The sequence below is a fragment of the Toxotes jaculatrix genome, chromosome 24 (assembly GCF_017976425.1).
Source record: "Toxotes jaculatrix isolate fToxJac2 chromosome 24, fToxJac2.pri, whole genome shotgun sequence".
Lineage (NCBI taxonomy): Eukaryota > Metazoa > Chordata > Actinopteri > Toxotidae > Toxotes > Toxotes jaculatrix.
The window spans coordinates 4,146,707-4,170,181 of NC_054417.1; the positions used below are offsets into that span (position 1 = coordinate 4,146,707).

The 23,475-nt window shown below is 42.3% G+C and overlaps 1 protein-coding gene across 3 annotated transcripts in view; it reads left to right on the plus strand.

The window, feature by feature from the left end:
* LOC121178042 (rho GTPase-activating protein 6-like) overlaps positions 1–23,475 on the plus strand; it is a 61,132-nt gene that overhangs the window by 33,388 nt on the left and 4,269 nt on the right. For 2 of the 3 annotated variants that reach the window (XM_041032535.1, XM_041032537.1), the window contains exons 2-10: positions 12,514–12,673; positions 15,764–15,835; positions 18,637–18,785; positions 18,962–19,090; positions 19,214–19,409; positions 19,519–19,574; positions 20,423–20,573; positions 20,706–20,854; positions 22,662–22,841. In XM_041032535.1, the coding sequence (XP_040888469.1) occupies positions 12,514–12,673; positions 15,764–15,835; positions 18,637–18,785; positions 18,962–19,090; positions 19,214–19,409; positions 19,519–19,574; positions 20,423–20,573; positions 20,706–20,854; positions 22,662–22,841 (1,242 nt within the window). Of the gene's footprint in view, positions 1–7,643; positions 7,713–12,513; positions 12,674–15,763; positions 15,836–18,636; positions 18,786–18,961; positions 19,091–19,213; positions 19,410–19,518; positions 19,575–20,422; positions 20,574–20,705; positions 20,855–22,661; positions 22,842–23,475 lie in introns of all 3 variants that reach the window. The other variant, XM_041032536.1, reaches the window with a different exon arrangement.

Here is a 23,475-nt window from a genome sequence, read left to right on the forward strand (position 1 = left end):
AATCTCCTTTCATTTGAGCAGCTTCCCATGGGAAAAAAAGTTCTTTCTAGTTTTAAAAATGTGTTTTTAGTTTTATCTAAGTGGCTGCAGTGATCATATGAGGTACTATTTGTTTATTTCTTAAAACAGGTGGAGAGTGTGGGAACATTTCAACAAAAGTATCTGTATCCTTTGTAAACATTTCACTTCAGTTTTCTATGTTAACTCAAACTCAGTGTTGACTGATATTTGGCATCTAAAACACTTTTTAGTTTTACTAATGGACTTACATTGTTTAAAAAGTTATTTTCACGAGCCCAGTATATCAGAAGTGTTAGTGTTTATTTTTCAGACTAAATCAGGGGAGCATATCCACTCTGCAGCTCTTATGAAAACAGTGAAAACAGCTAAAGCAATCCCTGGAAAGTGCTGGGATGTTTTGTGTAAATTTCACTTTTGGCTGTGCCAGATTTTCTTTTCTTTTTTTTTTTTTTTAATTCAAGTTAGTGCAGGGAAAGTATGAGCAAAAAGAGAGATCATTTTAATCTATTCCAGCATCTACACCTGGATCTAGATCCACATGAGAAACAAATTGTTCCTTGGCCTATGACCCAACATTTCACCTGATTTCAGTGAGAGCTTTGACCAGGGCTCTGAGATAGTCTGATAAAAAACACAACAAAGGACCAAACATGTAACCCCCCTTGATGGAGGTAATCACTCACAGATTTAAAGCTACTTCAAGTAAGGGAATGTATGAAAATTAGTAGGTTTTTTTTTCTTTTTTAACAAAAAGACATCGGGAAATGCTTTTTGTGTGGAGTCCACATTTACTGTGGAGTAAAAGTGGACGATTTTGTTGTCATCATGTTTCAGTGCTGGATCGTGTTTAAACTTGTGGTATGTGCTTTGTTGATCTAGTTCCCCAACTCTCACCACTAATCAAATCTACATTAAACAGGTCCAGTGAAAAGCAGACTTTGGTTGAGTTTTGATGGCTCACACTGAGCAGAGCCGGTGGGGAGGTGATAAGTAGTTTACCGTGTTCATTAAACACCCCATTAGCACTTATCAGCATCTGTTTAAAGTGTTCTACACCTAGTCACTATTGTTAACACTTTATAGTGTTCTTTACTGACACACCTTCACACACACACACACACACACACGTTTCGGGCGCTTGAAGCTCGGATGGGGTGTTGGGCAGGACAGTGGCACTGGAGCGCTATGTTCGTTCTCTTTCCGCTAGGAAATCAATAACAGACCAGCTGACCCTGCTGTGACCTGTGTTACACGTGCACAAAGTATGCACACATACACACACACACACAAACACGCTGTCACATCCACTGTCCAGGGAGAACAAAGCACCGCTGGGCAGTGACGGGTGTGGCGTGGGTCTCCAGGAAGTTACACTTGGCTAAAACTTCCTGGACTGAAACAAGGCAGATGGTTTCAAACGCTGATTTAATTAGTTTTGAAGTGTTTTCTCTTATAGCGGTGGTTCATTGTGGTTCAGCAACATGTAATTATACTTCAGTCAAACACTGAAATCACTGATGGCTTCATTGGTGAAAGAACTGCTTTTGTGGCATTTGTAGAGTGATTGTTCACATTAGTCCAGTTTGGTTAAAGATGAGATTTTGAGTAGATTTTTCTGTAATGATGCAGAATTTCTATATTAATTACGGAAATTTCCATGGTGGTTTAGTTTTGTATAACTGGATTTTGCTCATTTTTACTTTTCATATACAGTACATTGTGTTCGTGGATATATGGAGAAACAGAGACAAAGAGGGGACCTGGTCTAAGATGTGACAAAGGAATTTGGCCAGATTCAGACCTAAAATGGTTGAAGTCTGCCATGTCTCAGCCCAGTCGTGCATTCCAGTTAAGTCATGGATGGCTCTCAGTCTCCATCGGAAGCTGCAGAGTCAGTCCAGACTCCACCTCTTCCTGTAGGAAGACTCCTGGGTATTAAAAAAAAAAAAATAACAAGGGCCCCTAAGTTGTTGGTCAAAAATAAAGTGGAACACACTGGTCACTTGTCATGCGTCATTGAAAACACAGAGATACAGACAGAAAAACAAGAAGAAGAAGAAGAAGGAGACAGCTTTTCTAAAGGGCAGCTTCAGTCAGACATATGAAGCCTTCATGCCTTTGAGCTCACAAGAGAGAACTATTTTTACAATAATATTTTTCATGGTGGCGCCTTCTACATTCTGAAAATCTGACCAAAACATCCCTCTCCTCTCGTTTCTTCGATAGACAATTAATATCCTTTAGTTTAATACATCAAACCCTACCACACGCACACGGCTGCTTATTGTGTTTTCACAGTTTCTGAGCAGCTCTTGCTTCTTTGTGTGCAAAGACGTGTTCTGCACATACATGAAGCAAGCGTGTGTGCTGAACACGTCTGTCTGACATGTGCTCACATGTTGCATTTAAGCTGTGCGTAAACGCTGCCATGTGTGTGACCACGGCTCGGCCTGAACTCTGTCATCTTCGTCATCGACATCATCCGGATTCTGAGGAGCAAACCAGCATGTTATAATCCCTGCTCTTTAACTACCTCACAGGATTAACTGGGAGGGAGGGTGGTTGGCACCCATGTGGAAAATAAAGAGTCTTATGGAGACTTTGCTCTGATCCTGCTGTGTTAAATGGATACGGTGGAAGAAGCACGGAGAGGGAAAACCAAGGGAATGTGCTGCAGGCTACTTTTGTCAGCTCATGTTCTTGCCCCTGGCGTGAAAAATAAACTAACTATTCCCTAATAGGATCAACATATAATCTTGCACACGCTTACATGCATGAAAAATAAAGACGGAGGTGTTAAGTAAATGCACTCACGCTCTGATCTGTTGTAATGGAGGATGTTTAGACCTACACAGATGCAAAAAATATGAGAATAAAGGGCTCAGATGAAACAGTTGAACTCCTGAATTTATCAAGCCACGAATGTGCTTCTGAAATGTTTCAGTCAGATGTCAGAAGTTATCTTAAACCCCACTTGTAAGCCCACTTCCTCAAAAAATACCAACACATCCTACATGTGAAGATTATTTGCATGGACGTTTGCAGTGAGGAAATCTACTTAGGCAAGGAGGAGGCCCAGACCATGGTTGCAAAACCTCCCCTCAACTGAAACTTCCACAGCCAGACTGTGTGAAATCAAGTTTGTCGTGAAATTCAACAAGCTGAGAAAAATGTCAGGCTCTTCAGAGAATAAAAAAGTGTCAAGAAGACAGCAGCTGCTACAAAAATGACAGATTAATGACACTAGTTTCTTGGAATTAGGAATTAATTGCCAGAAATTCTTGAATTTACTATGTGCTCTGAGACATGTCTGGAAACCATTCTAACTTTGGTTCTTTGGTTATGTCACACTTCCTTTGAAAAAACAAAACAAAAACAAGCTTCCCCTCTTTTCCAGTGTCATAGCTGTCGTGTGTCTCTGGTGTCGTCGTTATGTGACAGTTTAGTGCATCCTCATGTGTGTACATGTGCATTTTTGCTTGTTGCCTCGTTGTTGCCAATTTTTCTATTGAAATATTTCAACATTTTGTTGTCTAAAAGTCACTGGAGGCCTGGTAGGTGTTAAGCTGGTGTGAGTTTATAAGAGGAAACTCAAATTGTGCTCCTCACAGCTGTGGAGAATAAGAGAAGGCGAATAGGGACAGCAGAAGCCGAATTCCAGCTTTACATCTGAGGACCAGCACGTTACGACTTTTTGGCACAGATGCCAGTTCTAATCTCCGAATCTATTTTTTAGAACATTCCAGGATTGATGGAGTGGCACATTATTTCTCTGGGAGTGGTTTCTATGAAGCCTGTGTGTGTGTGTGAGATCCCGTTCTCACGGTGCTGATATAGTGGAGCGCTCAGACTGCAAAGGGTTCGATGGGAATGTAATGCCCATGGGGCCACTTATACAACCACTTTGACTGATTGACAGATAAATTGCGCGTGCCCCCCCCACACTCATACTGTACGTTGTATATATTGAACTATCTGCGTTAATCTGTGTTAATGGAGGCACACGGAATATAACAATTCTATTCCATTATATTCTATAACTGTATACTTGTTTATATCCAGTTCACATCATTTTTGTTACTGGATTCCTGTTGTTTAGCCAAGGTACCTGCATGGAGGACAGTGGTAACTAAAGGGGACACAGTTCACGAGAAAAGAAAACAGGAAAAAAGTGTGATCTGCTGTCATTGCATCACTTTTTGGCATTCTTTTTTAAACAAAATTCCAAATTAGTCTGTAATTTCCTCAGCTCTGAGAGTCTTTCGGCTAAAATCATCATCACCTCTGGTGGTTGAAAGACCTCAGTTGTCTTCTGCTCAGTTCTGTTTGGCAGTGGTTAGGCTACCGCTGAGTTGTGACCTTAATTTGAGTTTCAGATCGCTCCATAACACACACAGCGTGGCCTGGAGGAACTCACATAAACACCCACAGACATGCACACACATGCGTTGCAGGACCGAGTGCTGATTGCTCAAACCATCTCAGTCCCCCACCACTGCCATCAGGCCACAATCAGTATGTCTCCGTTCAAGTGGAGCGAGCAATGCATTTTTCCACTTATTTATGCTAAAATGAACATGATCCACACCCCTGCTCCACACACACACACGCACACAACAATCACTAAAAGTGCTCCACTCTCCCTGCAGGATTAGTAATGATTAACCAACTTCATTAGCTCCGCCGGGTAGTCTGGTTGGAGAGAGAGCAGGAGAATTTACTGTCTTGTATACAGTCGAGATTACACTCATTGAGATTACACACATTCCTTGGATAGGGCTCGGTTTGTGTGTGTGTGTGTCCAACAAAGAGAGGGAAATGAAACGCTGGAGAACATGATATTAGCAAACACTGAAGAGATGTGCATGCTGCATTTTTCATTCATTAGTTATCATACTTCTTATAATAATGGTAGTCTAACAAAAGAAAAAGATACTCATACACAATATGCAAATGAATATAGCAACCCCTCTTAAAATAACATTTAGTTTAACTAATAAAAACCTGATACTTTATCATGGGTGGTTGTATTTGCATAGGAGCGTTGTCTTTACTGCCGTGAGAAAAAAACATTATTTACATTATTCCTGAAAAACATACAGATGATGTGGCCTCGTTTTCTCAGATCTGAGCGCTGTCTGCAGGGTTTTCTCTCAGGCTGCAGACTGCAACTTGCATGTGTGTCTCAATTGTATAATACATACTAACTGTACATATACAGTGTACAGTTAAACTAACTGTCTGAAGATATTGTTTTTACAGTTAGTAGCCAAATAAATCATGTTTTGAACCAACAACAACAAACTGCAGCACTGGGATGTAAATGGGAGTTAAACTAAACAGCACAGAGGAGACGTCCAAATGAAATAAATGACAGAGTCATTATCACCATGAGGGTGTCAACATTCTTATCACCAGAGCTTGCCTCATCAGATAATGTGATCGGAAACAGGAGACTGTTTAGGGATATATCAAACTGAAACTGCAAAACTGCAAGGAACAAAATGGGATTTTGAAAATCCCCATCCTCTGTGGAGACTGGATGTGGGAAAAAAGTGCAGAAAAGAGATAAAGCAGGATGCAAAGAGGAATAAAACAGTGAATTATCCATTGTTTATAGTCTGGCTCCTGAACCCCCTTAAGCAATTTAAAGGTTTCCCAACACGCCTTGCAAGCAAATCACTGGTTTGCAAGGCAAAGCAGGGGTGAGGACCAATTCCTAGCATGTTAAACACAGCTGCACTCTACCTCGCCCTGGTTTTCCTTGCCAGACAGCCTCATTGTGAACACGTCACTCCCCGTCTCTAGGACTATCAAATACAGTATCAATAAAGACATTCCTTCCTGTGGTATGAGCAGGAGCTAAATTATTACAGAAATTCACACTTGAGCTGTGATGTTTCACCTCCCACAATTCTCACGTATGCACCAAGAACTGTGCAGCATCACGACACAGAAGGAAGAGTCCTGATACTGAGACAAAAGACGAGAAAGTATGACAAGTATGTCAACTTTACGGTTGTGTTAACTTCTAAGAGGCTAAAAAAATCAAGACTGTAATTGTGGCCAGAAATGGAGAAAAGGTTAGAAGCTTGTGTACCGGCTTCAAATGTCCCAAGTTTCTTTTCCAGCACAAATAAACACACAAATACTCAGTTTAAATACTTGGGGTTATTATGCGTAAAGTTCAGTGCTGCGAACAGGAGTATAATGCCTCTGACATAAACCCAGTCTGCCAGTGACAGCTGATGGAGAAATACCCTGACAGATTTTTGGCTGTAATCTGTGGTCACCCTGCCATCCACAGACTGCTTTGAGCCAATACCACACGCACACATACAGCCACACACACACACAAACCCACATATTACTTCAACTTCTTCTACTATCAGCTGTGGTGTTGATACAATACCTAATTTTCTTTTCTTTTGCAGCTTACGTAACCATTATGCAAGCAAGTCTTCAAGGTCGGGCCTCATTATTGCTGCAGGCCCCTCATATTAATCTGTCTTTAAAATGTTTGAAGTTCGCCCGAGGCTTTAGATGTGCTTGCCAATGATTGGGGGGAATATTTGGAGCACACGCTCCAAGTTGATCATTCTTGCAAATGAGCCAGGGTGGACTCATTAAATGCAAAGCCAGGCAAAAAAAAAAACAATATGCAGTGAAAGCTGACACATATTAGTGTGGGTATCAGCACATTCAGTTCCTGTATTACCTCATTAATGAGTGGTGGCCTCCCACAGCCTGAAAAATATAATTAAAATGAATCATTTATTGCTCAACATGCCAATAAAATAAGAATTAAAACTGCACTTTTAACTGCATCAAGATAATATACATAAAGTGAACTGTGTGATTCAAGATATACAGCTAAGAGATGAAACTCCACTGAACCCAAGAGAAAAACTTTGGTGTCAGGGGTTTTTGTTATTTTAGAAATGTCACGATTCTTGTGTGGAAAAAAAAACAGTGAAATATATGCAGGACTCATAAAATCAAACTGAATCAAGCTGTGCATTGCTGGAAAAAGTCGTGTAATTCTTCAGTGAAATCCAGAGCATCAAATGTGGAAGTCAACACAAAAGCTTTTGACAGTTATTCTCAGCCAAGTTTTGTATTTTGGTTTCTTTTGAAAAAAGAAAAAGAATAAATCATTGCTACAACAGAGTGAAGTAAACACTGCTTCTGTTGTCATGTGATTCTCAGAGGAAAATGTTGGACAGATAGCTGCTGACATGCTGAAAAGGACAAAACTGGCTTAAAGTTGTGTAACTTTGCTAATTTTGCTCTTCTGCTTTTATGGAAGTCTATTTATTACAGTAAACAAACCCCTTCTCTTGGCCAGACCAGTTGAAACTTATATAAACCTAATTTAAATTTTGTTTTAACTCCTACACAGTGTGTACCATGAATCATTAACAAGAGCAAGTAAAAATTATTTCATGATATAAAACAGAAATAAGCATCAAATCCTCACATTTGAGAAGATGGAAGCAACAGATGTTGGCCTTGACTTAATCTACTATCAAAAAAAAATAATTCTCTATCAGTTGATTGATGGATATACAGGCTAATCATTTCAGCACTGATTAATGTACTGTACATGATTTCTGTTATAGCTGCATGGAGACACAGCCAGTTATGTCCAAATCACAGCAGCTGCCGTTTTCTTGCAGTCAGAATGGAAGGTATGATAATCACATTTACAGCCATAGCAGGTTGTTTTCTTCACATGATAATCCATCTGCATGACCTGCCACACTGAAGGTTAATAACCTCAAATTTTACAACCAAAGATAAGCCTGATACCACCGAATTACTTTCACATTGGGTTATATAACGTGTGAGTGGATAACAGGGATCCATAATTCGGTGGTTGCGTTCCCTCAGGCAGCATCAGGGACAACCCAAAACAGGTGGAGAAACCTATTAATCGTTCGTGTGTGACAGGTACATGTGCAAACATGCGCGCACACACATACACACAACAACAGCACTGGCTGACAAGCGAGGGTGGTCAGTAATTACAAGCAGATGTGAACCATGAGGAGGTTCCAGGTCAGCGAAAGCAATCTATTACATGCATGCATGAAGCCAACCTGTAAAAGACAAAAAAAAAAAAAAAAGGAGTGAAAGGAGTGTTGAAAAATACTTGTGCATTCCTCTGGTTCAGCGTTGTGGCACAGAAACTCTGCTCAAGGGTCAATTAAAGCCAGCTGCTACACAAAAGGGAAAGAAAACAAAACAAAAAAGCACAATGTGAGGAATTCTGGAATGCTCCTTTAACGTCTGTATTCACCATAAGTGATCTCTTCCTGGGCATCTGCTGCCTTCCTGGAATATCACTACACATGATTCTCTCGATTGTAGTTCACATAAAGCCAACCAGCATGGTTTTGTCATTAACAGATGATGCTTGTGTGTGTGTGTGTGTGTGTGGATGTAGAAAACGTAGCGTTTGTAAGAGAAAGACTCTGCAGCATCTATTTCTTTGAGTGGCTAAATGTTTTTCACCCAATGGGCAGATCAATAATTACAATTATATAACTTGTCACTGTATTGATGCAGTTTCAATGGAAATTAGCAGATGTAACATGTTGCAGTGACTGTAGTGAACCACACATTTAATTAGGAAATTTAAAAACTATAACTTCCATATGACCTGTGTGAGTCTACGTGGTCATAAATAATAAGTATTGGAGAAACTAACATTTGGAACATATGAAAAACATTAAAAAAGCCTTAATTCACTGCCTTCAGCCTTGGCATTTGTCTTTTAGGTCAGAACTGATTGGAGTAACTAAGGTTTTCACCCAGTTCATCGCTCAAACCAGTGGATTAAAGGCTTTATAATGGATTATTTTTTTCCTGAAAAGACGATATGCTTCATTGTCTCCATTTATGGGATATTTCCAACAGCACTTGAAGGTGTGTGTGCATGTCTTTTCCTGAGGAGAGGGGGTTGTTTTCTCTTGCTCTTTCTTCCACATGCACAGTCACACAGTCACATGCATACGACCAGACGGAGACCAGAAGTTTGGTCAATAGGCTGCCACAGTGCTCCAGGCCAGTACTGGCTGCACTGATGTCTCACTGGTATATGGAATATTGAGTGGTAAGCTGTGTTGCTTATTATTAGCTACATTATTGTATGGTGTTGTCAATAATACCTCAGGGACAATGATGATCCAGAGAGAGAGTCACACTAAGTGTCACTGACTTTGCACTGAGTGCACGTGTTCAAGGACGTCGTTCCTGTTTCCAAGTCAGCCTCATGTTACTGTGGTGATTTATGCAGTGCATCACAGCGACAAGTGTCCTGTGTCCTCTGTCTGTGTGTGTGTCTTCCAGGTGCGTTACCATAGTAATATTTCTCTCACTTCCTGGCCCTTCTGATTTTCTGTGTATGAGTTGCCACGGAAACTGACTTATTTTTTTGCCCGTGGCTTTTGCGCCATTTGTCCCTTTGTCTGAACTAGAACAGAAAGCGCGTGCCGCAGTGCACTGTGGGCCCAAATGGCATTCGTCATCTAACTGCATGGTGCCAGTCCAGTCAGCAAAGTCATTAGTCTTTCCAGACTAACATCTGTCAGATGGGAACACGAAACAACAGCAACAATGACACAAACAAGTACTTAATCCCAGGTTTACGAGAAGCTTTGCACTAAGGCTTTACACAACATTTTATATAACATACACGTCTCACCAAGCTGTTGATGAACTACACACACAAATCACTTGCATGCATTCTTTTAGCCCATGTGTCTAATAGTTTTCGTTCCTTCCTTCTCGCAAAGCACATTCATGATTTATACTGATTTATTTCTGCTTATGCAAAATCTGATTAAGTGTAGCAAACTGGCAGAAAATGCCATTTGTTAGACTTGGGATTATCTGATTAGATCTGTGCAGCCATTCCAGCAAACATCGTCTGTGGGGGGTTCAATAGTTCTAATAAATACAGGAGGAAAACAGATGATGGCAGTTGTGTAGAGGCTTAGCAACCAACCATATTTTGGAGACAAACATTAGGAGTTAAAGGACTGTGACAGTAGCTGCATGGTAGATTCGTCTCTATACAGGCTATTCAAAAAGTGTTACATCTCACTAAACATTCACGTCACACTGAGATCCCAGATAATGAATGGTTGGATTGTATGTTCCAGAGGCATTCGGTGTTGCGGTGCTCTGGGGCTTGACATTTGTGGGATGAGTATTCTATGAGCAGTGGATGAATGAAGGAATGGATTTTGAATGTGATTTGTGGTCCAGTAACATGTGATCCCATTAACCTCTGTGGGTCAGAGTATCACATCAGGAGACTGGCTGTGGTCAAATCATCCATTTGTGCTTTTGTAGCTTGTTAACTGCACTGATACAGCAAAACAAATCAGCATTTGCTATGGTATGTAGCAGTAACTGACAGACATTTTCTCTGCAGTGAGAAAATTACTCAGAATGACTTTTCACCATGGCGATCAGCTGCTGTGTTTGTGTCTGCTGCTGTTAAGGCTGCGCTTGGATGTCTGATTAGGTAAACTTGGCCGGCGAATCTAATGGTTTAAAGGCCAGGTTCAAATGCTTTCACATAATCCTGCTGATATCAGTGTGTGAAACTACAAAAAAAAAAAAAAAAATCACGTTCATTAGCGTTGATTTGCTCAAAATGTAACTGCACTGTTAGTCAGAGGTACTGAGCCATTACACAGAGGGATGAGACTGAATTTGCTGCTTCTAGACTACAAATCTAACAATGATAAATATGCAGTTTTAGTATATTACTGTGCTCTACAGTACAGATGACAAAAAAGAAAATGAAAAAGGTCAAGAACCTATCCAGTGGACCGCAAATGTGGTGTCTTTTATCACCACAGATCATCAACAAACCACAAGTCATGTACCACAGTTTAAAATGAATTCACAAAGCTGCTTTTTAACAACTAAACTGTGCAGGCCGGCTTTGGAACGTCTCGGTTTGTAAATCTGAATGAGTGCAGCTGCAGGTCACACAGGCTTCCAGCTCACTATTGCCAGAGTCCAGCAGTGACACCAGGGTTTAGTCTGCCCCCTTCGCTCTTCTGTCAGCATTCCACAGGTTGCATAGGTTGACACTTAAGAACTGAAGCTCATCCGTCCCCTTCAGAAATCCTGCTGGGCTGAACGAGCTCGACCGAGAAGAGGCCTCTTATTTAACTTTTCCAACTGTTTGTCTTTTCTTTTGCAGTGTGTGTGTATGTGTGGGTGTGTAGAGGCATGCGCATGTGTGTGCGCCCCTCAAGCTGTGTGTGAGGTCAAGCAGGAGGGCAAAGGGCTTCCTCCACAAGCGATAAGGAATGGCATACACATGCACACGCAAAACACACACACACACACACACACACACACACACACACACACAGCTGTGCTGGATAAAACGCTCTATTAAAAGGGGACAACATGCAACTTGTTTTTCGCTGGACTTGTGACAGGCTCATTCACACACACATGCACACACTCTCAGGTGGCTCTCCAGGCTGCCTGTGTCCACATCTTGTTTTGCTCCCATGGCTGAATGATGGCTCTGTTGCTTGACTGCACTGAGTGGGGTCAAATAACAAGAGAGTTGACAGCGTGGGGGGGAAGACATCAAAATATTGCTGATAGAGGTCTAATTATGAAAAGCAGAGAGATGTGCTTGACAGAAAGTCTTCAGTGCGTCTCAGAGAAACTCATTTTTCTAGAGGACTTGAGTAAACATCATTCAAGGGGCAACGTGATGAAATTTTATGTTTTCAAGATGTAAATGGTTTCTCTCTCCTCGCAGGAGTACAAACTAAGACCATATAAACACAGACACATTAGAGTCCACTTGTAAGCCCTCTGTCTGGATAAAGCATTAGATAAATTGGAGCTATGTCTCCTCTCTTTCTTTTTCCCCTCTTTCTTAACCTCTACCTCTTCCTGACCTCCTCTCTCAGTAGACACGGAGGAATGCATGACCAGAAATTCAGATGACTCAAATGTTCAAAGCCAATGCGGTCTCCAGGTTTCCAGCAATTCATTACCATTCACTTCAGTTCAATTCCACCTTGATCACAGATTAAACCAAAGCTGCAAAGCAAACGTGTCTGTGGCAGGAAAATGAGCGTGATGACTGTTTTCTATATGCCCTGGCCCTATACCAACCACATCTCCTCTTCAACATATGCTATGCATTCCTAATGCTAGTTTATGCGAGTGGAGAGCATATTGTAAATCCATCAGTGGAAGGCCACTTCAGATAAAACGCCAGTTCAGAGCTGGAAGATGTCCTCACTTGCTCCTTAGAGAAAGAGAGTTCTTCATCTAACAACATAAAAACAGATCATTTTTTCAATACTTTTGTATTATTAAAAAAATGCAGAGACCAGGGGTGAACTCAGTTTTATGTGTTAGTCTGATCTGTGCTTTCACATTCTATATTCTGATCTGAGTCTTATTCTACTCTGTGTCAACTTCTCTCTACCCCAGGGTGATTTCACCTGGAGCAGCCTGTCGGGGCGGAGCGTGCGCCTGACACCAGTTGCTATCCAGAGCCTGTCGGAGCTGGAGAGGGCCAGGCTACAGGAAGTGGCCTACACCCGTTTACATCAGGACTATGACCTGGGATGTCAGATTACCATGCCAAAAGGTGGGAGCATGTGTGTGTCTTTATGCATATTGCAGACCTGAGTTAAAAGGTCTTACATAATTTTTATGTGTGGGAGTTCCAGATGGGTGGAATTTACTGCTTCAACATACCTCAGATAGCATGAGGTTAAAGAAGACCCTGACATTTATGTGACTGTTAACGGTGGCAAAACGCATCTGTTATCGACTCTGGAACTGTTCTATGTCGCAAACACTACTCATTCTTCACTCAGGTTTGCTGTGCAGAGCTTGTGCAGATACTTTCAAGTGTCCCATAAAGTAAAGCCAACGCAGAAGCCTCTGACCACATCCTCTTGTCATCCCTCAAGCGTATTTAAGGGAAGTCATGTATGGTCTATGTTTGGGCAAGTTGTGACAACACATGAATTTAGATGTAAACGATGCTTCACATCGGGATCGGGTGCTTCCTGTTTGACACCCTTCCTCATAACGACACGCGACTCCCTTTCCGCTGCAGCTGAGGCTGAGTGGAGTCACCCCACGAGTCACCATGTACACTCACTCTTTTAACAAGTCCTAAATGCTGCACAAGCAGTCTGTATTTGTCCTGGTGGCCCACGTCTTAAAGCTAAACAAGTGTGTTTTGGTCTCATAAACCAAACCATAAAGTGAATAAGGGTTTGGAAAATAACTAAATTAGACAAATGGAGCCAGATATAGCAGAAATGGGCACACTACTGCACTGAAACTGCTAGAGTTGGTGGTTTGTTCCCCACTGGGTCCACCCATGCTAAAATCATCTTCATAATATCTGGAAACACAGCAACATTGCTGTAAAGACAACAAGAAACACGAACGTCAGACAATCAGACATGTTTCAACAAAATCCACTTTTAGCCAAACTCAGCTGTCCTGTGCAAACATTTTGGGTGCGTTCAATTTAGGCTTTACCCACAAATAAAGTGCTCATATTAGAGCTCATATTAAACAACCATTTAGATTTGTGATGAAATGATGTCTGTTTTTGGACTTGTAACACTGGTTGCGTAACTTCTAGTTGTGCCCACTTGGCCAAAAAGTAATTTTTCCCAGTCAGATTTATTTATTTGAATTATTTTTAGAGGCAAAAAAAAAAGCAATGATTAGAAGAAATTCAGAAAAAGGTTTTGAAACTTTGTCTGCTCTCCTGTCCCGTTAATCATTTCATGACCCTTCAAAGGGCCCTAGTGACTCCTTGGGGTTCTGGACCCCCAGGCTGGGAGCCTCTGGTTTCTGTAATCTGGCTAAACTGTTTTCTTGTTTACAGCCTGTCTGATCACCACCAGACTTTGTTACAGAGCTGTTGCTGTGGTTCCAGATCTCAGCATTTAGATGAGAGCCAAAACTGCAAAAACAGATCCAGGTTGTTATAAATCAGAACTTCACTTTAACTTTCTGCCTGAGGTTGAGTCTCGTTATTAGAACGGTCAGTCTGTGTTCACACAGATGCACATTATGCTCAGTGAGTGCAACATTTTTTCGCTTCACTGTATAGGAGTGGAGTGGCTGCCATAGCAGCAGTGCAGTATAGTGCAGCCAGTGGATTATCCAGGGCCTTGCATTCCAGCTGAAGGTTAAACCTCTCCCCACCATGATTTAATACGTACTTGTCTGTGTTGCTTATGAATTCCAGAGCCCCTGACGGCCGCCATGTGCTAACGAAGGAAATATTTCAACTTGTGTGTAAGAGTGTGTGTGTGTGTGTGAGTGCAATCTCAGCACTGCTAATGTGGGCTTTTCAGCCTCACTGTTCCTCATATTTATCTGAGTGCCAGGGGCCATGTTTCTTGTGTTTCTTCAAGAACAAAAAGCGGATTAAAGGAGGATCAAACTGAGAGAGACAAAGAGGGATGGGATGAGGGTATGATGAGACAGAAAAGCGGGAAAGGTTCATCAGACAGTTTCACAACTGGTGGGGAGTTGAACAGGGGAGGTTTGGAGGTTCGGGGTATTTCCGTACGGCTTTGGGAGCCATCTGTCAAAAATCCAAACCATTTCCTATCTCTGCTTCTCCCTCCTCACTTTCTCTCACTGCCCTCGCTCTCCATCACAACATCTGCTTTCATTCTCCTTCTATCTCACACCCCCTCCTCTCTGTTTCCCACCTATTTTTCTCTCATACACCCTAAAATTTCACTTCTTGTCCTTCTCACTTCAAGCCACAGTTTTTTTTTTGGATCTCAGAGACTTAAAAGGACATGCAAGTTTCTCATATCTCACCACAGTGGCAATAAATTGATTATCAAAGACCAGCAGCTTGTTCAGATTTGTCAGAGATGGTCGGACACATGGGGAAACTGAACCTGCTCCCTGACGTAAGAGGCTAACGCTACCATCGAGCGTGTTGTGGGAGATGGATAAAATTTCCTGAGCCCCACAAGTCACTCATTCGATACAGCTGAAGGGAACATCTGGGGTTCAGACTGAGGTTGCTAAACCAGCAGACCAAGGCAAAGACTCTCTGAACGAGTCCAGACTGATCTGATGTGTAAAATAGTTGGTTTTGGATACCAGAAAGCAAACAGCAGAATGACCGAATGATAGCATTAAAAGTTGCTGATGTTTCCACAAACTGACATCCTGGCCCGAGACAAGGATTCCAAAGCTTTAAAGTTGCGTGTGCCGCGATTTCCAGAGTTTCCTGATCATTAATCAGCAAATTCAGGACTCATTCATCATGTTGACAGCTGACAAAGTGGCTTTCCTCCTTTCAGAAAACTCCAGTCCAAAAGCTGCATGTAAAGCACTCGCACATATGAACTGATTTTTCAGAGCAGCTCTTATGACACAACATTTCCCAGTATCCAAAGCAAGAAAACCCTGAACACATAATGGCCACAGTAGATAAAAAATATATTTTTTAAATATTTATTATGTTTTGATATTTTTTCTGCTGAGTAATACCACAGGCGGCCCTGCCTGACGTTTCAGTTAAATGGATTTAAGTTCATAGCCAGTTCCCGCCCCGTGGTTAATTTATGTCTGCATTCCTGCTCTAAGCTTATTAGATATAATAAGTGAGATAAGATGCATTAGTTATGGAGGCCATTTGTTTCAGATGATTTATTTTCTTGTTTTTTTTCCGGCACAGATGGACAGAAGAGGAAAAAGTCACTGAGGAGGAAGTTGGACTCTCTAGCAAAAGAGAAGAGTAAAGACAAAGGTACGCCAAGTTCTTTTAACATGCAGTCCAACATGTTGCCAGTTTAAAGGGTTTTATCTCTCTGTCTCTTCTCTTTCAGTCTCTCTTTGTCACAACTCTAACATCTCGCTGTCCTGCCAGTGAGACAGAGGGCCAGTCAGTGGTCTCCACCCCGCAGGCAGGTGAACAGCGAGGTTATAAAAACACAGTTTTTGTTTACTGGGCTTCAACAGTTTATATTTAGCTTAAGTGGAGGGACTCCTTGTAAGGGGACTGGGCTCTGAGAAGCAGCCACTCTGCTGCACTAAGGGAAACATATTTGGCAGAAAGCGAAAAGGATCTTAGTTGAGGGAGCCCAGATGGAAAGAGGGGCAGGAGATAAAATAAAATGGGCTTCTTTTGTTAAATTTGTGAGAGTGTGGCTGCTGATTCCAGCTTACGTTTACCATAAACACACAGTGGTATCTGGGTTTAGCTGTTTTTCAAACATAATATGCACAAACTTAATTATGCTTTGTAACTTTTTTGTTTTCTGATTGCACTTATGCAGCCATCTGCTGCCACAGATGGTTAAGGTCTCCCTATAGCAACAGCACTCTTGAGAGAGGAGTGCAAAGGCAGAGCGTTGGAATAAATAACCCTGATAATGTCATACTGATTGTATTAGGGTATAGAGCCATCATTTAAGGCATGCATTTTGCAGCATGTATTGTTTATTTATGTGCCACTGAATGGAACTTTTTGTCAGGGCTATGTCAATCTTTCATTTACTGTTCCAACAAGTGGAAGAAACAGCTGTGAGGCTCTGAGCTGTATATTGGAATGGTGATGCTATGTCACAGCTGTGTGGTCTGAAAATAATGTGCATTCTCTGGCCAATCATAACCAAGTATTGTCGGTGACAGCTGTGGCAACTGTAAATACATTGGCAGGTTGCCTCTGACCTCCAGATGGAGAGAACAAAATCCTGGACATATACTTTGAGTTATATATGTTATGTAAGATTTATGTCAGAGTAAAACTGAGTGTAGGTGGGTTTTTCCTCCTCTACATGCCTGGTTCTACCCCTCCAGAGCCCAGATGGCTCACATGTACCTGCGGTCTAAACTGCCAAATGGATTCCATATTTAATTTTCTCCTGGGGTCCCTGAATACCAGCCCTGCATTTCACTCTGAAGTGGGCTCAGCCTTTTCTCTGCAAGAGAGAAACTGAGAGAAAAGGAATAAACGTCCTTCTTTGATGCAGCCACAGTAATGTGAGCTGCATGTGTTGTGATCAGACTTCAGTCAAACTATATTTGCAAATAATCTTTAGTAGCTGTTACACTCTGCTTTGAGTACCTTCAGGGTGAGTTTTTATCTCAGTCAATCAAGCTGTCAGTCACAGCAGAGATTTACTAATTGGTCTTTTAAATACTTCTACATTTCTGACATTTTTGCCGGATTGTCTTGTGAGGTAAACTGCACCCATCTGTGCACATTAAAACAAAAGTTTCATGTTGTTTATAACTTTCCTGAGGCTCCATGAACACATCCAGCTAATATAAACACTCTACATGAACATGAATAAGAAAAAGCTTGAAACAAAGGAGTGCTGAAAACCAAGACTGTTGTTCCCAGGATGCTGCAGACCTAGAAAATATAGATTTATGAAAATCTGACATGGCTTGATAAATGTGGTCTGGCTGTGGACACATTGTGAAGTGCTGTGCATTACATTGGTAAAGCCCTGTACATTATGCGATCCAGACTGTGTGCCTGCACGTCTGTGTGTGTTTGTGTGCTTGTGTGTGTCGGTTACATAAGCCCTGTTAACGCTGTAAGGCTGCAGAGCAAATTCGTTGTGTCACAGTGTTAGTGGTCATGTTGTTCATGAACCACAGCCCTCCACTTGTGGTTGTGGAATGCAATTTTGCTTTCTCCCTCTCTCTCTTTCTCTCTCTCTCTGTCGTCCTTTGCCTCTTTTCTACACACACACACACTGAACAGCTGGACTGTTTTTCCTCAGCTGTTGGCTCAGGCTTTGGGATTCTGTATAATGGAATATATAGCCTGTGATGGCCCTGTATGACATCATTTTTCTCTGTTGTGAGTCCTGTGCCTGTGTTGCATTTCAGCAGTTCAACACAAATTTGCATCAGAAACAAGCCCCAAGTTAAAGCTATGGTTTTGCTTCGCTTAATTGTTGTATAAACTCCATGTCTCTTGCAAGTTTTTGCCAAAACAAACGCCATCCTGCCTCTCGTCATACTTTAAAATCAGGGAAAATGGAACAAAGGCATAAGCCTGATAACATGCTGGCTGTTATTAACATATGTGTCAGTGCTGATCAGCTTCTAAAAATGACCTACACAGAGAACATGACATTGTGCTTGTGTGAGAGAGACATCAAAGTTGTGTTATTTTGGTCAAAGTCACTAGAATTAGTGGTCTTTCTTTCTGTGATCTCTTATTTTGGAAAAGAGCTGTAGCAGTACTGTAGCAGAGTCGTAAGAGTTTTAACTGACATAGTAAACGTGTGCTGTGACGCTTTAATCAGAAGCAATAAAGAGTTTAACTGGAGATATGTTTGATGTTCTCGTTTTAAGTCCACAGCTATTTTCAGATGCTTCCAATGAAGCTTTCTTTTTCTTTTATTTCTCCTCTTCTTGCTGCCACCTCTGTGCTTTTGTTGGTCAGTTTTCACCTATAATAAGTTCTAATTTCCTCTTTCTGCTCTCATCTCTTTTGTTTTCTGCCTCCTCCATCCTTCTGCCTTTTTCTTCTTCCTCTATCTCTCTTTCCTCATCTTCTCTTCTAATACTGCCTCCCTTTTCTTACAGAATGCGTACCCCAGGCCTTCAGTATACCGCTCTCCCAGGTCATCGCTAATGACAGAACACACAGGCAGCGTCAGGACGGCTACCGTCAGGACCCTCCACAGCGCGAGGAGCACAAGGACTCCTCTGACCTCGTCTCGTCCATTTTACAGGTCTATAGATTCATCTGTAAATACATCTATGTGCTTGACCCTGTGCTGAGATAATTCGATTTGTCAGGAATTTTAAGGGACAAATTTCATTATGTTGGAATATATAAAATAAGGAAAATTATCTCATTTGTGCTATATCAAGAAAAAGCCAAACTCTTTGATCATGTGTCCTTCAGTTTGCCACCAAGCGGCCGTCCAATAAGGAGTTGTCCAGCAGTAACTCCTCACTGAGTTCTACATCAGAGACAGCCAATGAGTCAACATCACCCAACACCCCCGAAGCTGCCCCACGAGCACGCAGGAGGGTGAGACAAGATAATACATTACATACCATAACTCATTCCAGTCTGAACTACATGGCAAGGACCAGGTGTTTGTGTTTCACTCAGCTGAATTTGTTTGAATCACACGCATGAATTGTCCTGCAGGGAGGCATGTCAGTGGACTCCATCACTGACCTGGACGACAACCAGTCGCGCCTGCTCGAGGCGCTGCAGCTCTCTCTGCCGGCCGAAACGCCGAGCAAAAAGGAGAAGCACCGGGACAAAAGGCTGAGCCTCAATCCCATCTACCGTCAGGTGCCCCGGGTGGTCGACAGCTGCTGTCAGCACATCGAGAAGTATGGTGAGTAGCTACTTTACAACATCATACATGCACATCCAGCATTTTATCTGTCACCTGTTACGACAAGGACAGCTGCTGGAGACAGACTTTTTGTTCCTTCTTCACTCAGGTTTGCAGACTGTGGGGATCTTTAGAGTGGGCAGCTCCAAGAAGAGAGTCCGACAGGTACTGGGTATTCCCTCATTGGTGTTTTAATGATGGTGGTGGCGTGCACTGTCCAAAATCTCCCATGGATGCTCAACTGGGTTGAGATCTAGTGACAGGGAGGGCCATAGCACATGACTCACATCATTTGCATAAACTCACACAGCCCTATTTAGTAGTTATTTAGTAATCTCTTGTGCAATATAATGGGAGCATCATGTCATTATGTATTGTTTGTACTCACAGATAAGCCACACAGCACCACGCCAAGTTTCCCAGCAAGAATTCAAAGGCTGGTTTTGCAGAAAGTGAAATTACTCGTGCAAAACGCTCTTCACACATTCTTTTCCAACAACAGACAGCAACAAACAAAACCTCCTCTCCAAGAATAGACTGTGTAATAACCAACACATTGCACCAAAATGTGCCGTTCATGCTGCTGAAGCTTCATCTGTTGCATTTGCCATCTTCTTAATGTAAACAGTCCTTAATTCAACAGTAATCCAGAGCTGTATTTGTTGAAGAGGAAAAATTTCTTAGCTGAATTTGCTGTGAATATAATGTGAAATCTGGTGTAAGCTGCACCCAGCTGACCCATGTGTATCCATCATCATGGCCGACAATGGACTTTCTATTTTTCTGGAAGTCATCCAAAGGTTAGATGGTGGAGATTAGGATCCTTACTGGTAAAACTAGTTTGAACCGAGAGTCTACCAGGTCACTTGGAGGACCAACAGGAAGTGAGCATGTGTGGGAGTATGTGCTACCTAGAATATAATGTCCATTGTTATGTGCAGAGGATGTTTCTAAATCCCCCTTCTTCCTCTCTTTCTCCTTTGTCCTCTCTTTTCTTTCTGTCCCTCCTTCAGCTACGTGAGGAGTTCGATCGGGGTGTTGACGTCCAGCTGGATGAGGAGCATAGCGTTCACGACGTGGCTGCTCTATTGAAGGAGTTCCTCAGGGACATGCCTGACCCTCTCCTAACCAAGGAACTCTACACGGCCTTCATCAACACCACGTGTAATCTCCTCCATCCTTTTCTTTCTCCTCTCTGCCTCTCCTTGATCCTCCTTTCTCCTTTTAATTCTTCCTACTTTTCTCTGTCATAGATTTTCTCTTTCTCAAACAGTCCCGCCCTAATCTGTGTTGCAGTGTTGGACCCGGATGAGCAACAAAATGTTGCTCAGCTACTAATCTACCTGCTCCCAGCATGCAACAGTGACACGCTCCATCGCCTTCTGGAGTTTCTATCCACCGTGACTGATCACGCCCACGACCGGCAGGACAAAGACGGACAGGAGGTGAGCACCAGCTTTTACCAACAGTAAATACAGTAAACAGTAAATAAGCCCTTCATCAAATCCATGAATTAAGTAGAAAAAAAACAAACATGAGAGAAAACAATCATGCCCAAAACATCCAAACCACCTTTAGCCATGTGTAACGTGTGCTAACAGCTTATGGGCAGCCCTCTAACGTTTTGTTTGCCTTCTGTTTCCACCTCATTGGGAGGAAATTACCAAAGAAGTGATAGGAATCAGTTAGCGTGGTTGGTATGTGCACATTTTTCTCTTGGCCTGTCAGGCCTGAAACAGCTCGAGCGTTGCTGTAAGACTGCTAAACACACTTGGGTAGATTATCACATCCATCATGATGTGAATGGCTGCATTTAGTCCAAATCTGAACTTCAACCGCATCCAACACCTTTGGATGAACTGGAACACAGACTCTACAGGCCAGGCCTTATCACGCAAAATGATGCACAGCTTCACTGAATGGGAGCGAATACCTGCAGATAGGTTCCAAAATCGTGTACAGAGCCTTCCCAGAAGAGTGGAGGCTGCACAGCACAGCACAGCGATGCCTGTGAAGTTAAAATGGCTTGATGAATGGTGAGACCAGCACAGACTGAACTAGAATCTGTTATCAAGACTCCCCACGAGCCCTTTAGCCTTATTTAATTCCCGTGGACTCAGGCATGTGCGTGGGTATGAATCTCTCTACTCTGTGCAAGGGTGTGTGTGTGTGTGTTGTTTAAGTGTGTACTGAATGTGTGAAAAAGAGGCTTAGTGTGTGTTTTGTTGTCTCTCTGTGTATATACATGAGAATGTGTTGAAATACTGATTTATGTATGTATGTGTGTGTTTTTTCCTTCACGACTTCATGGCTCCAGTATCTGTATCTGAGATCGTGACAGGAAGTCGGAGAGTTTCACACTCAGCCTGGAACAACACATCAATACTTTTGGCTGCTTGTGGCTCCCATCTCTCCTGTGGGACTGGGAGTGGAAAGGGAGGGAAGTGGGAAAGAAGCAGAAAAATAAAGTTATCACTAAAAGAGTTGTCCAGGCTTTGAAGGGCTTGTGAATTTAGATGGTAATTGTGTCACAGGATGTACAACATCACCCAGCCCTTGTGGAAACCGAGGTAGCAAACACTATGACGCCACACTTTATCCAACTATTACTCAAAGTGACAAAAACACAGAGGAGGGAACATGACAAGAGATACGGAAGGTGGAGGGGAGAGGTGAGAAAACCAATTAGACTGGATGGAGGATGGAGATTTCAGTGGGAACTGGAGGAGAAAGGGAAGAAAATAAGGAGGGTCAGCAGGGACGAGAGGAAGTGTTTCCAAACACTGTGTAATCACAGTGAAGTACAGTGATGTCATTTCTGCAGCGATGAATAATTTTCTCCTCATAAGGAGGAAAAAAGTTCCTGATATCTCCACGATGCAGAGCTCTGTGTGCGAAGGTGAAAGGCAAATTTAAAAAGACGCACCAGTGTCAGTGCTCTGCTGGAACACATCACAGTCCAAACTGCTTGTAAACTAAATGCAAACAATAGGAAGGATTTCAGTGTTGCCCTTGGCCCCAGGTTCTGTAGCGAGCAGCATCACTGTGCTGCACACACATCTAGCACCATCATCTGGTCAGCTTTGTTCCTCTCGTTCTCATTTCACCACTGTTCATGGGATGCTTCGTTCAGACTGTGGTGCATCCTAATCAGTTATGAAACACTGCTGTAACCAGCACGTCTCAAGACGACTCACATGCCTTTCTATATTATTTTGTTTGAATCCAAACTATTTGTTTCCACAATTGCAGATCACAGGGAACAAGATGACGTCTTTAAACCTGGCCACCATCTTTGGCCCCAACCTGCTCCACAAGCAGAAGAGCTCAGACAAAGAGTTCAGTGTCCAGAGCTCGGCCAGAGCCGAGGAAAGCACGGCCGTCATCGCCGTGCTGCAGAGAATGATCGCCAGCTATCAAACCCTCTTCATGGTCAGTCACTGAGCTCACTTCATCTCACCTCACTTCCTCCTTTCATTCTTTTACCCCTCAAGGAAACACACACACAGTCTCACATTCGCTTGCACACGTTCCCTCTTACATTCCTGTGTAGAAAGACAATCCCTCCTGGCTTAACACACAATGGTTGTGTCTTAGTTAATAAAAACAGAACTCAGGCTGGTTTAGTGGACAGGGAGAAAGAAGAAAGAGAAACAAACAGAATAAAGAAAGGAGGATAAACTGAAAGAAAAGGAGAAATATAACAGATGGATGAGGAAGGTTTTTGGTCAAAATCTTGCCTAAATTCTTGCAAGTATAACAAGAACGTAAAATCTTGCCCAGCAGCTGACAATAACACCAGAAACCTTTCATCCAGATACTTGAACCTGCTCTTTCCAAAATAAAAGCAGAAAATTCAGGCATGAAATCCTCCATGTGGTGTCAGAAGCGGTCAAGATTTTGCACGGATTACCGCCTCATCAGTCACTGTTCCTTTCTCTTCCTGGGATTCTCAAAACAGCGCAGACAGGCAGTTCAGGTCATTTCAGGTCCGAAACCTTAAACCGTAATGTTTTGTAATCTGCCACCGTCGTTCCCCTGAGGCTTACATTCCTGCAGTAAGCCA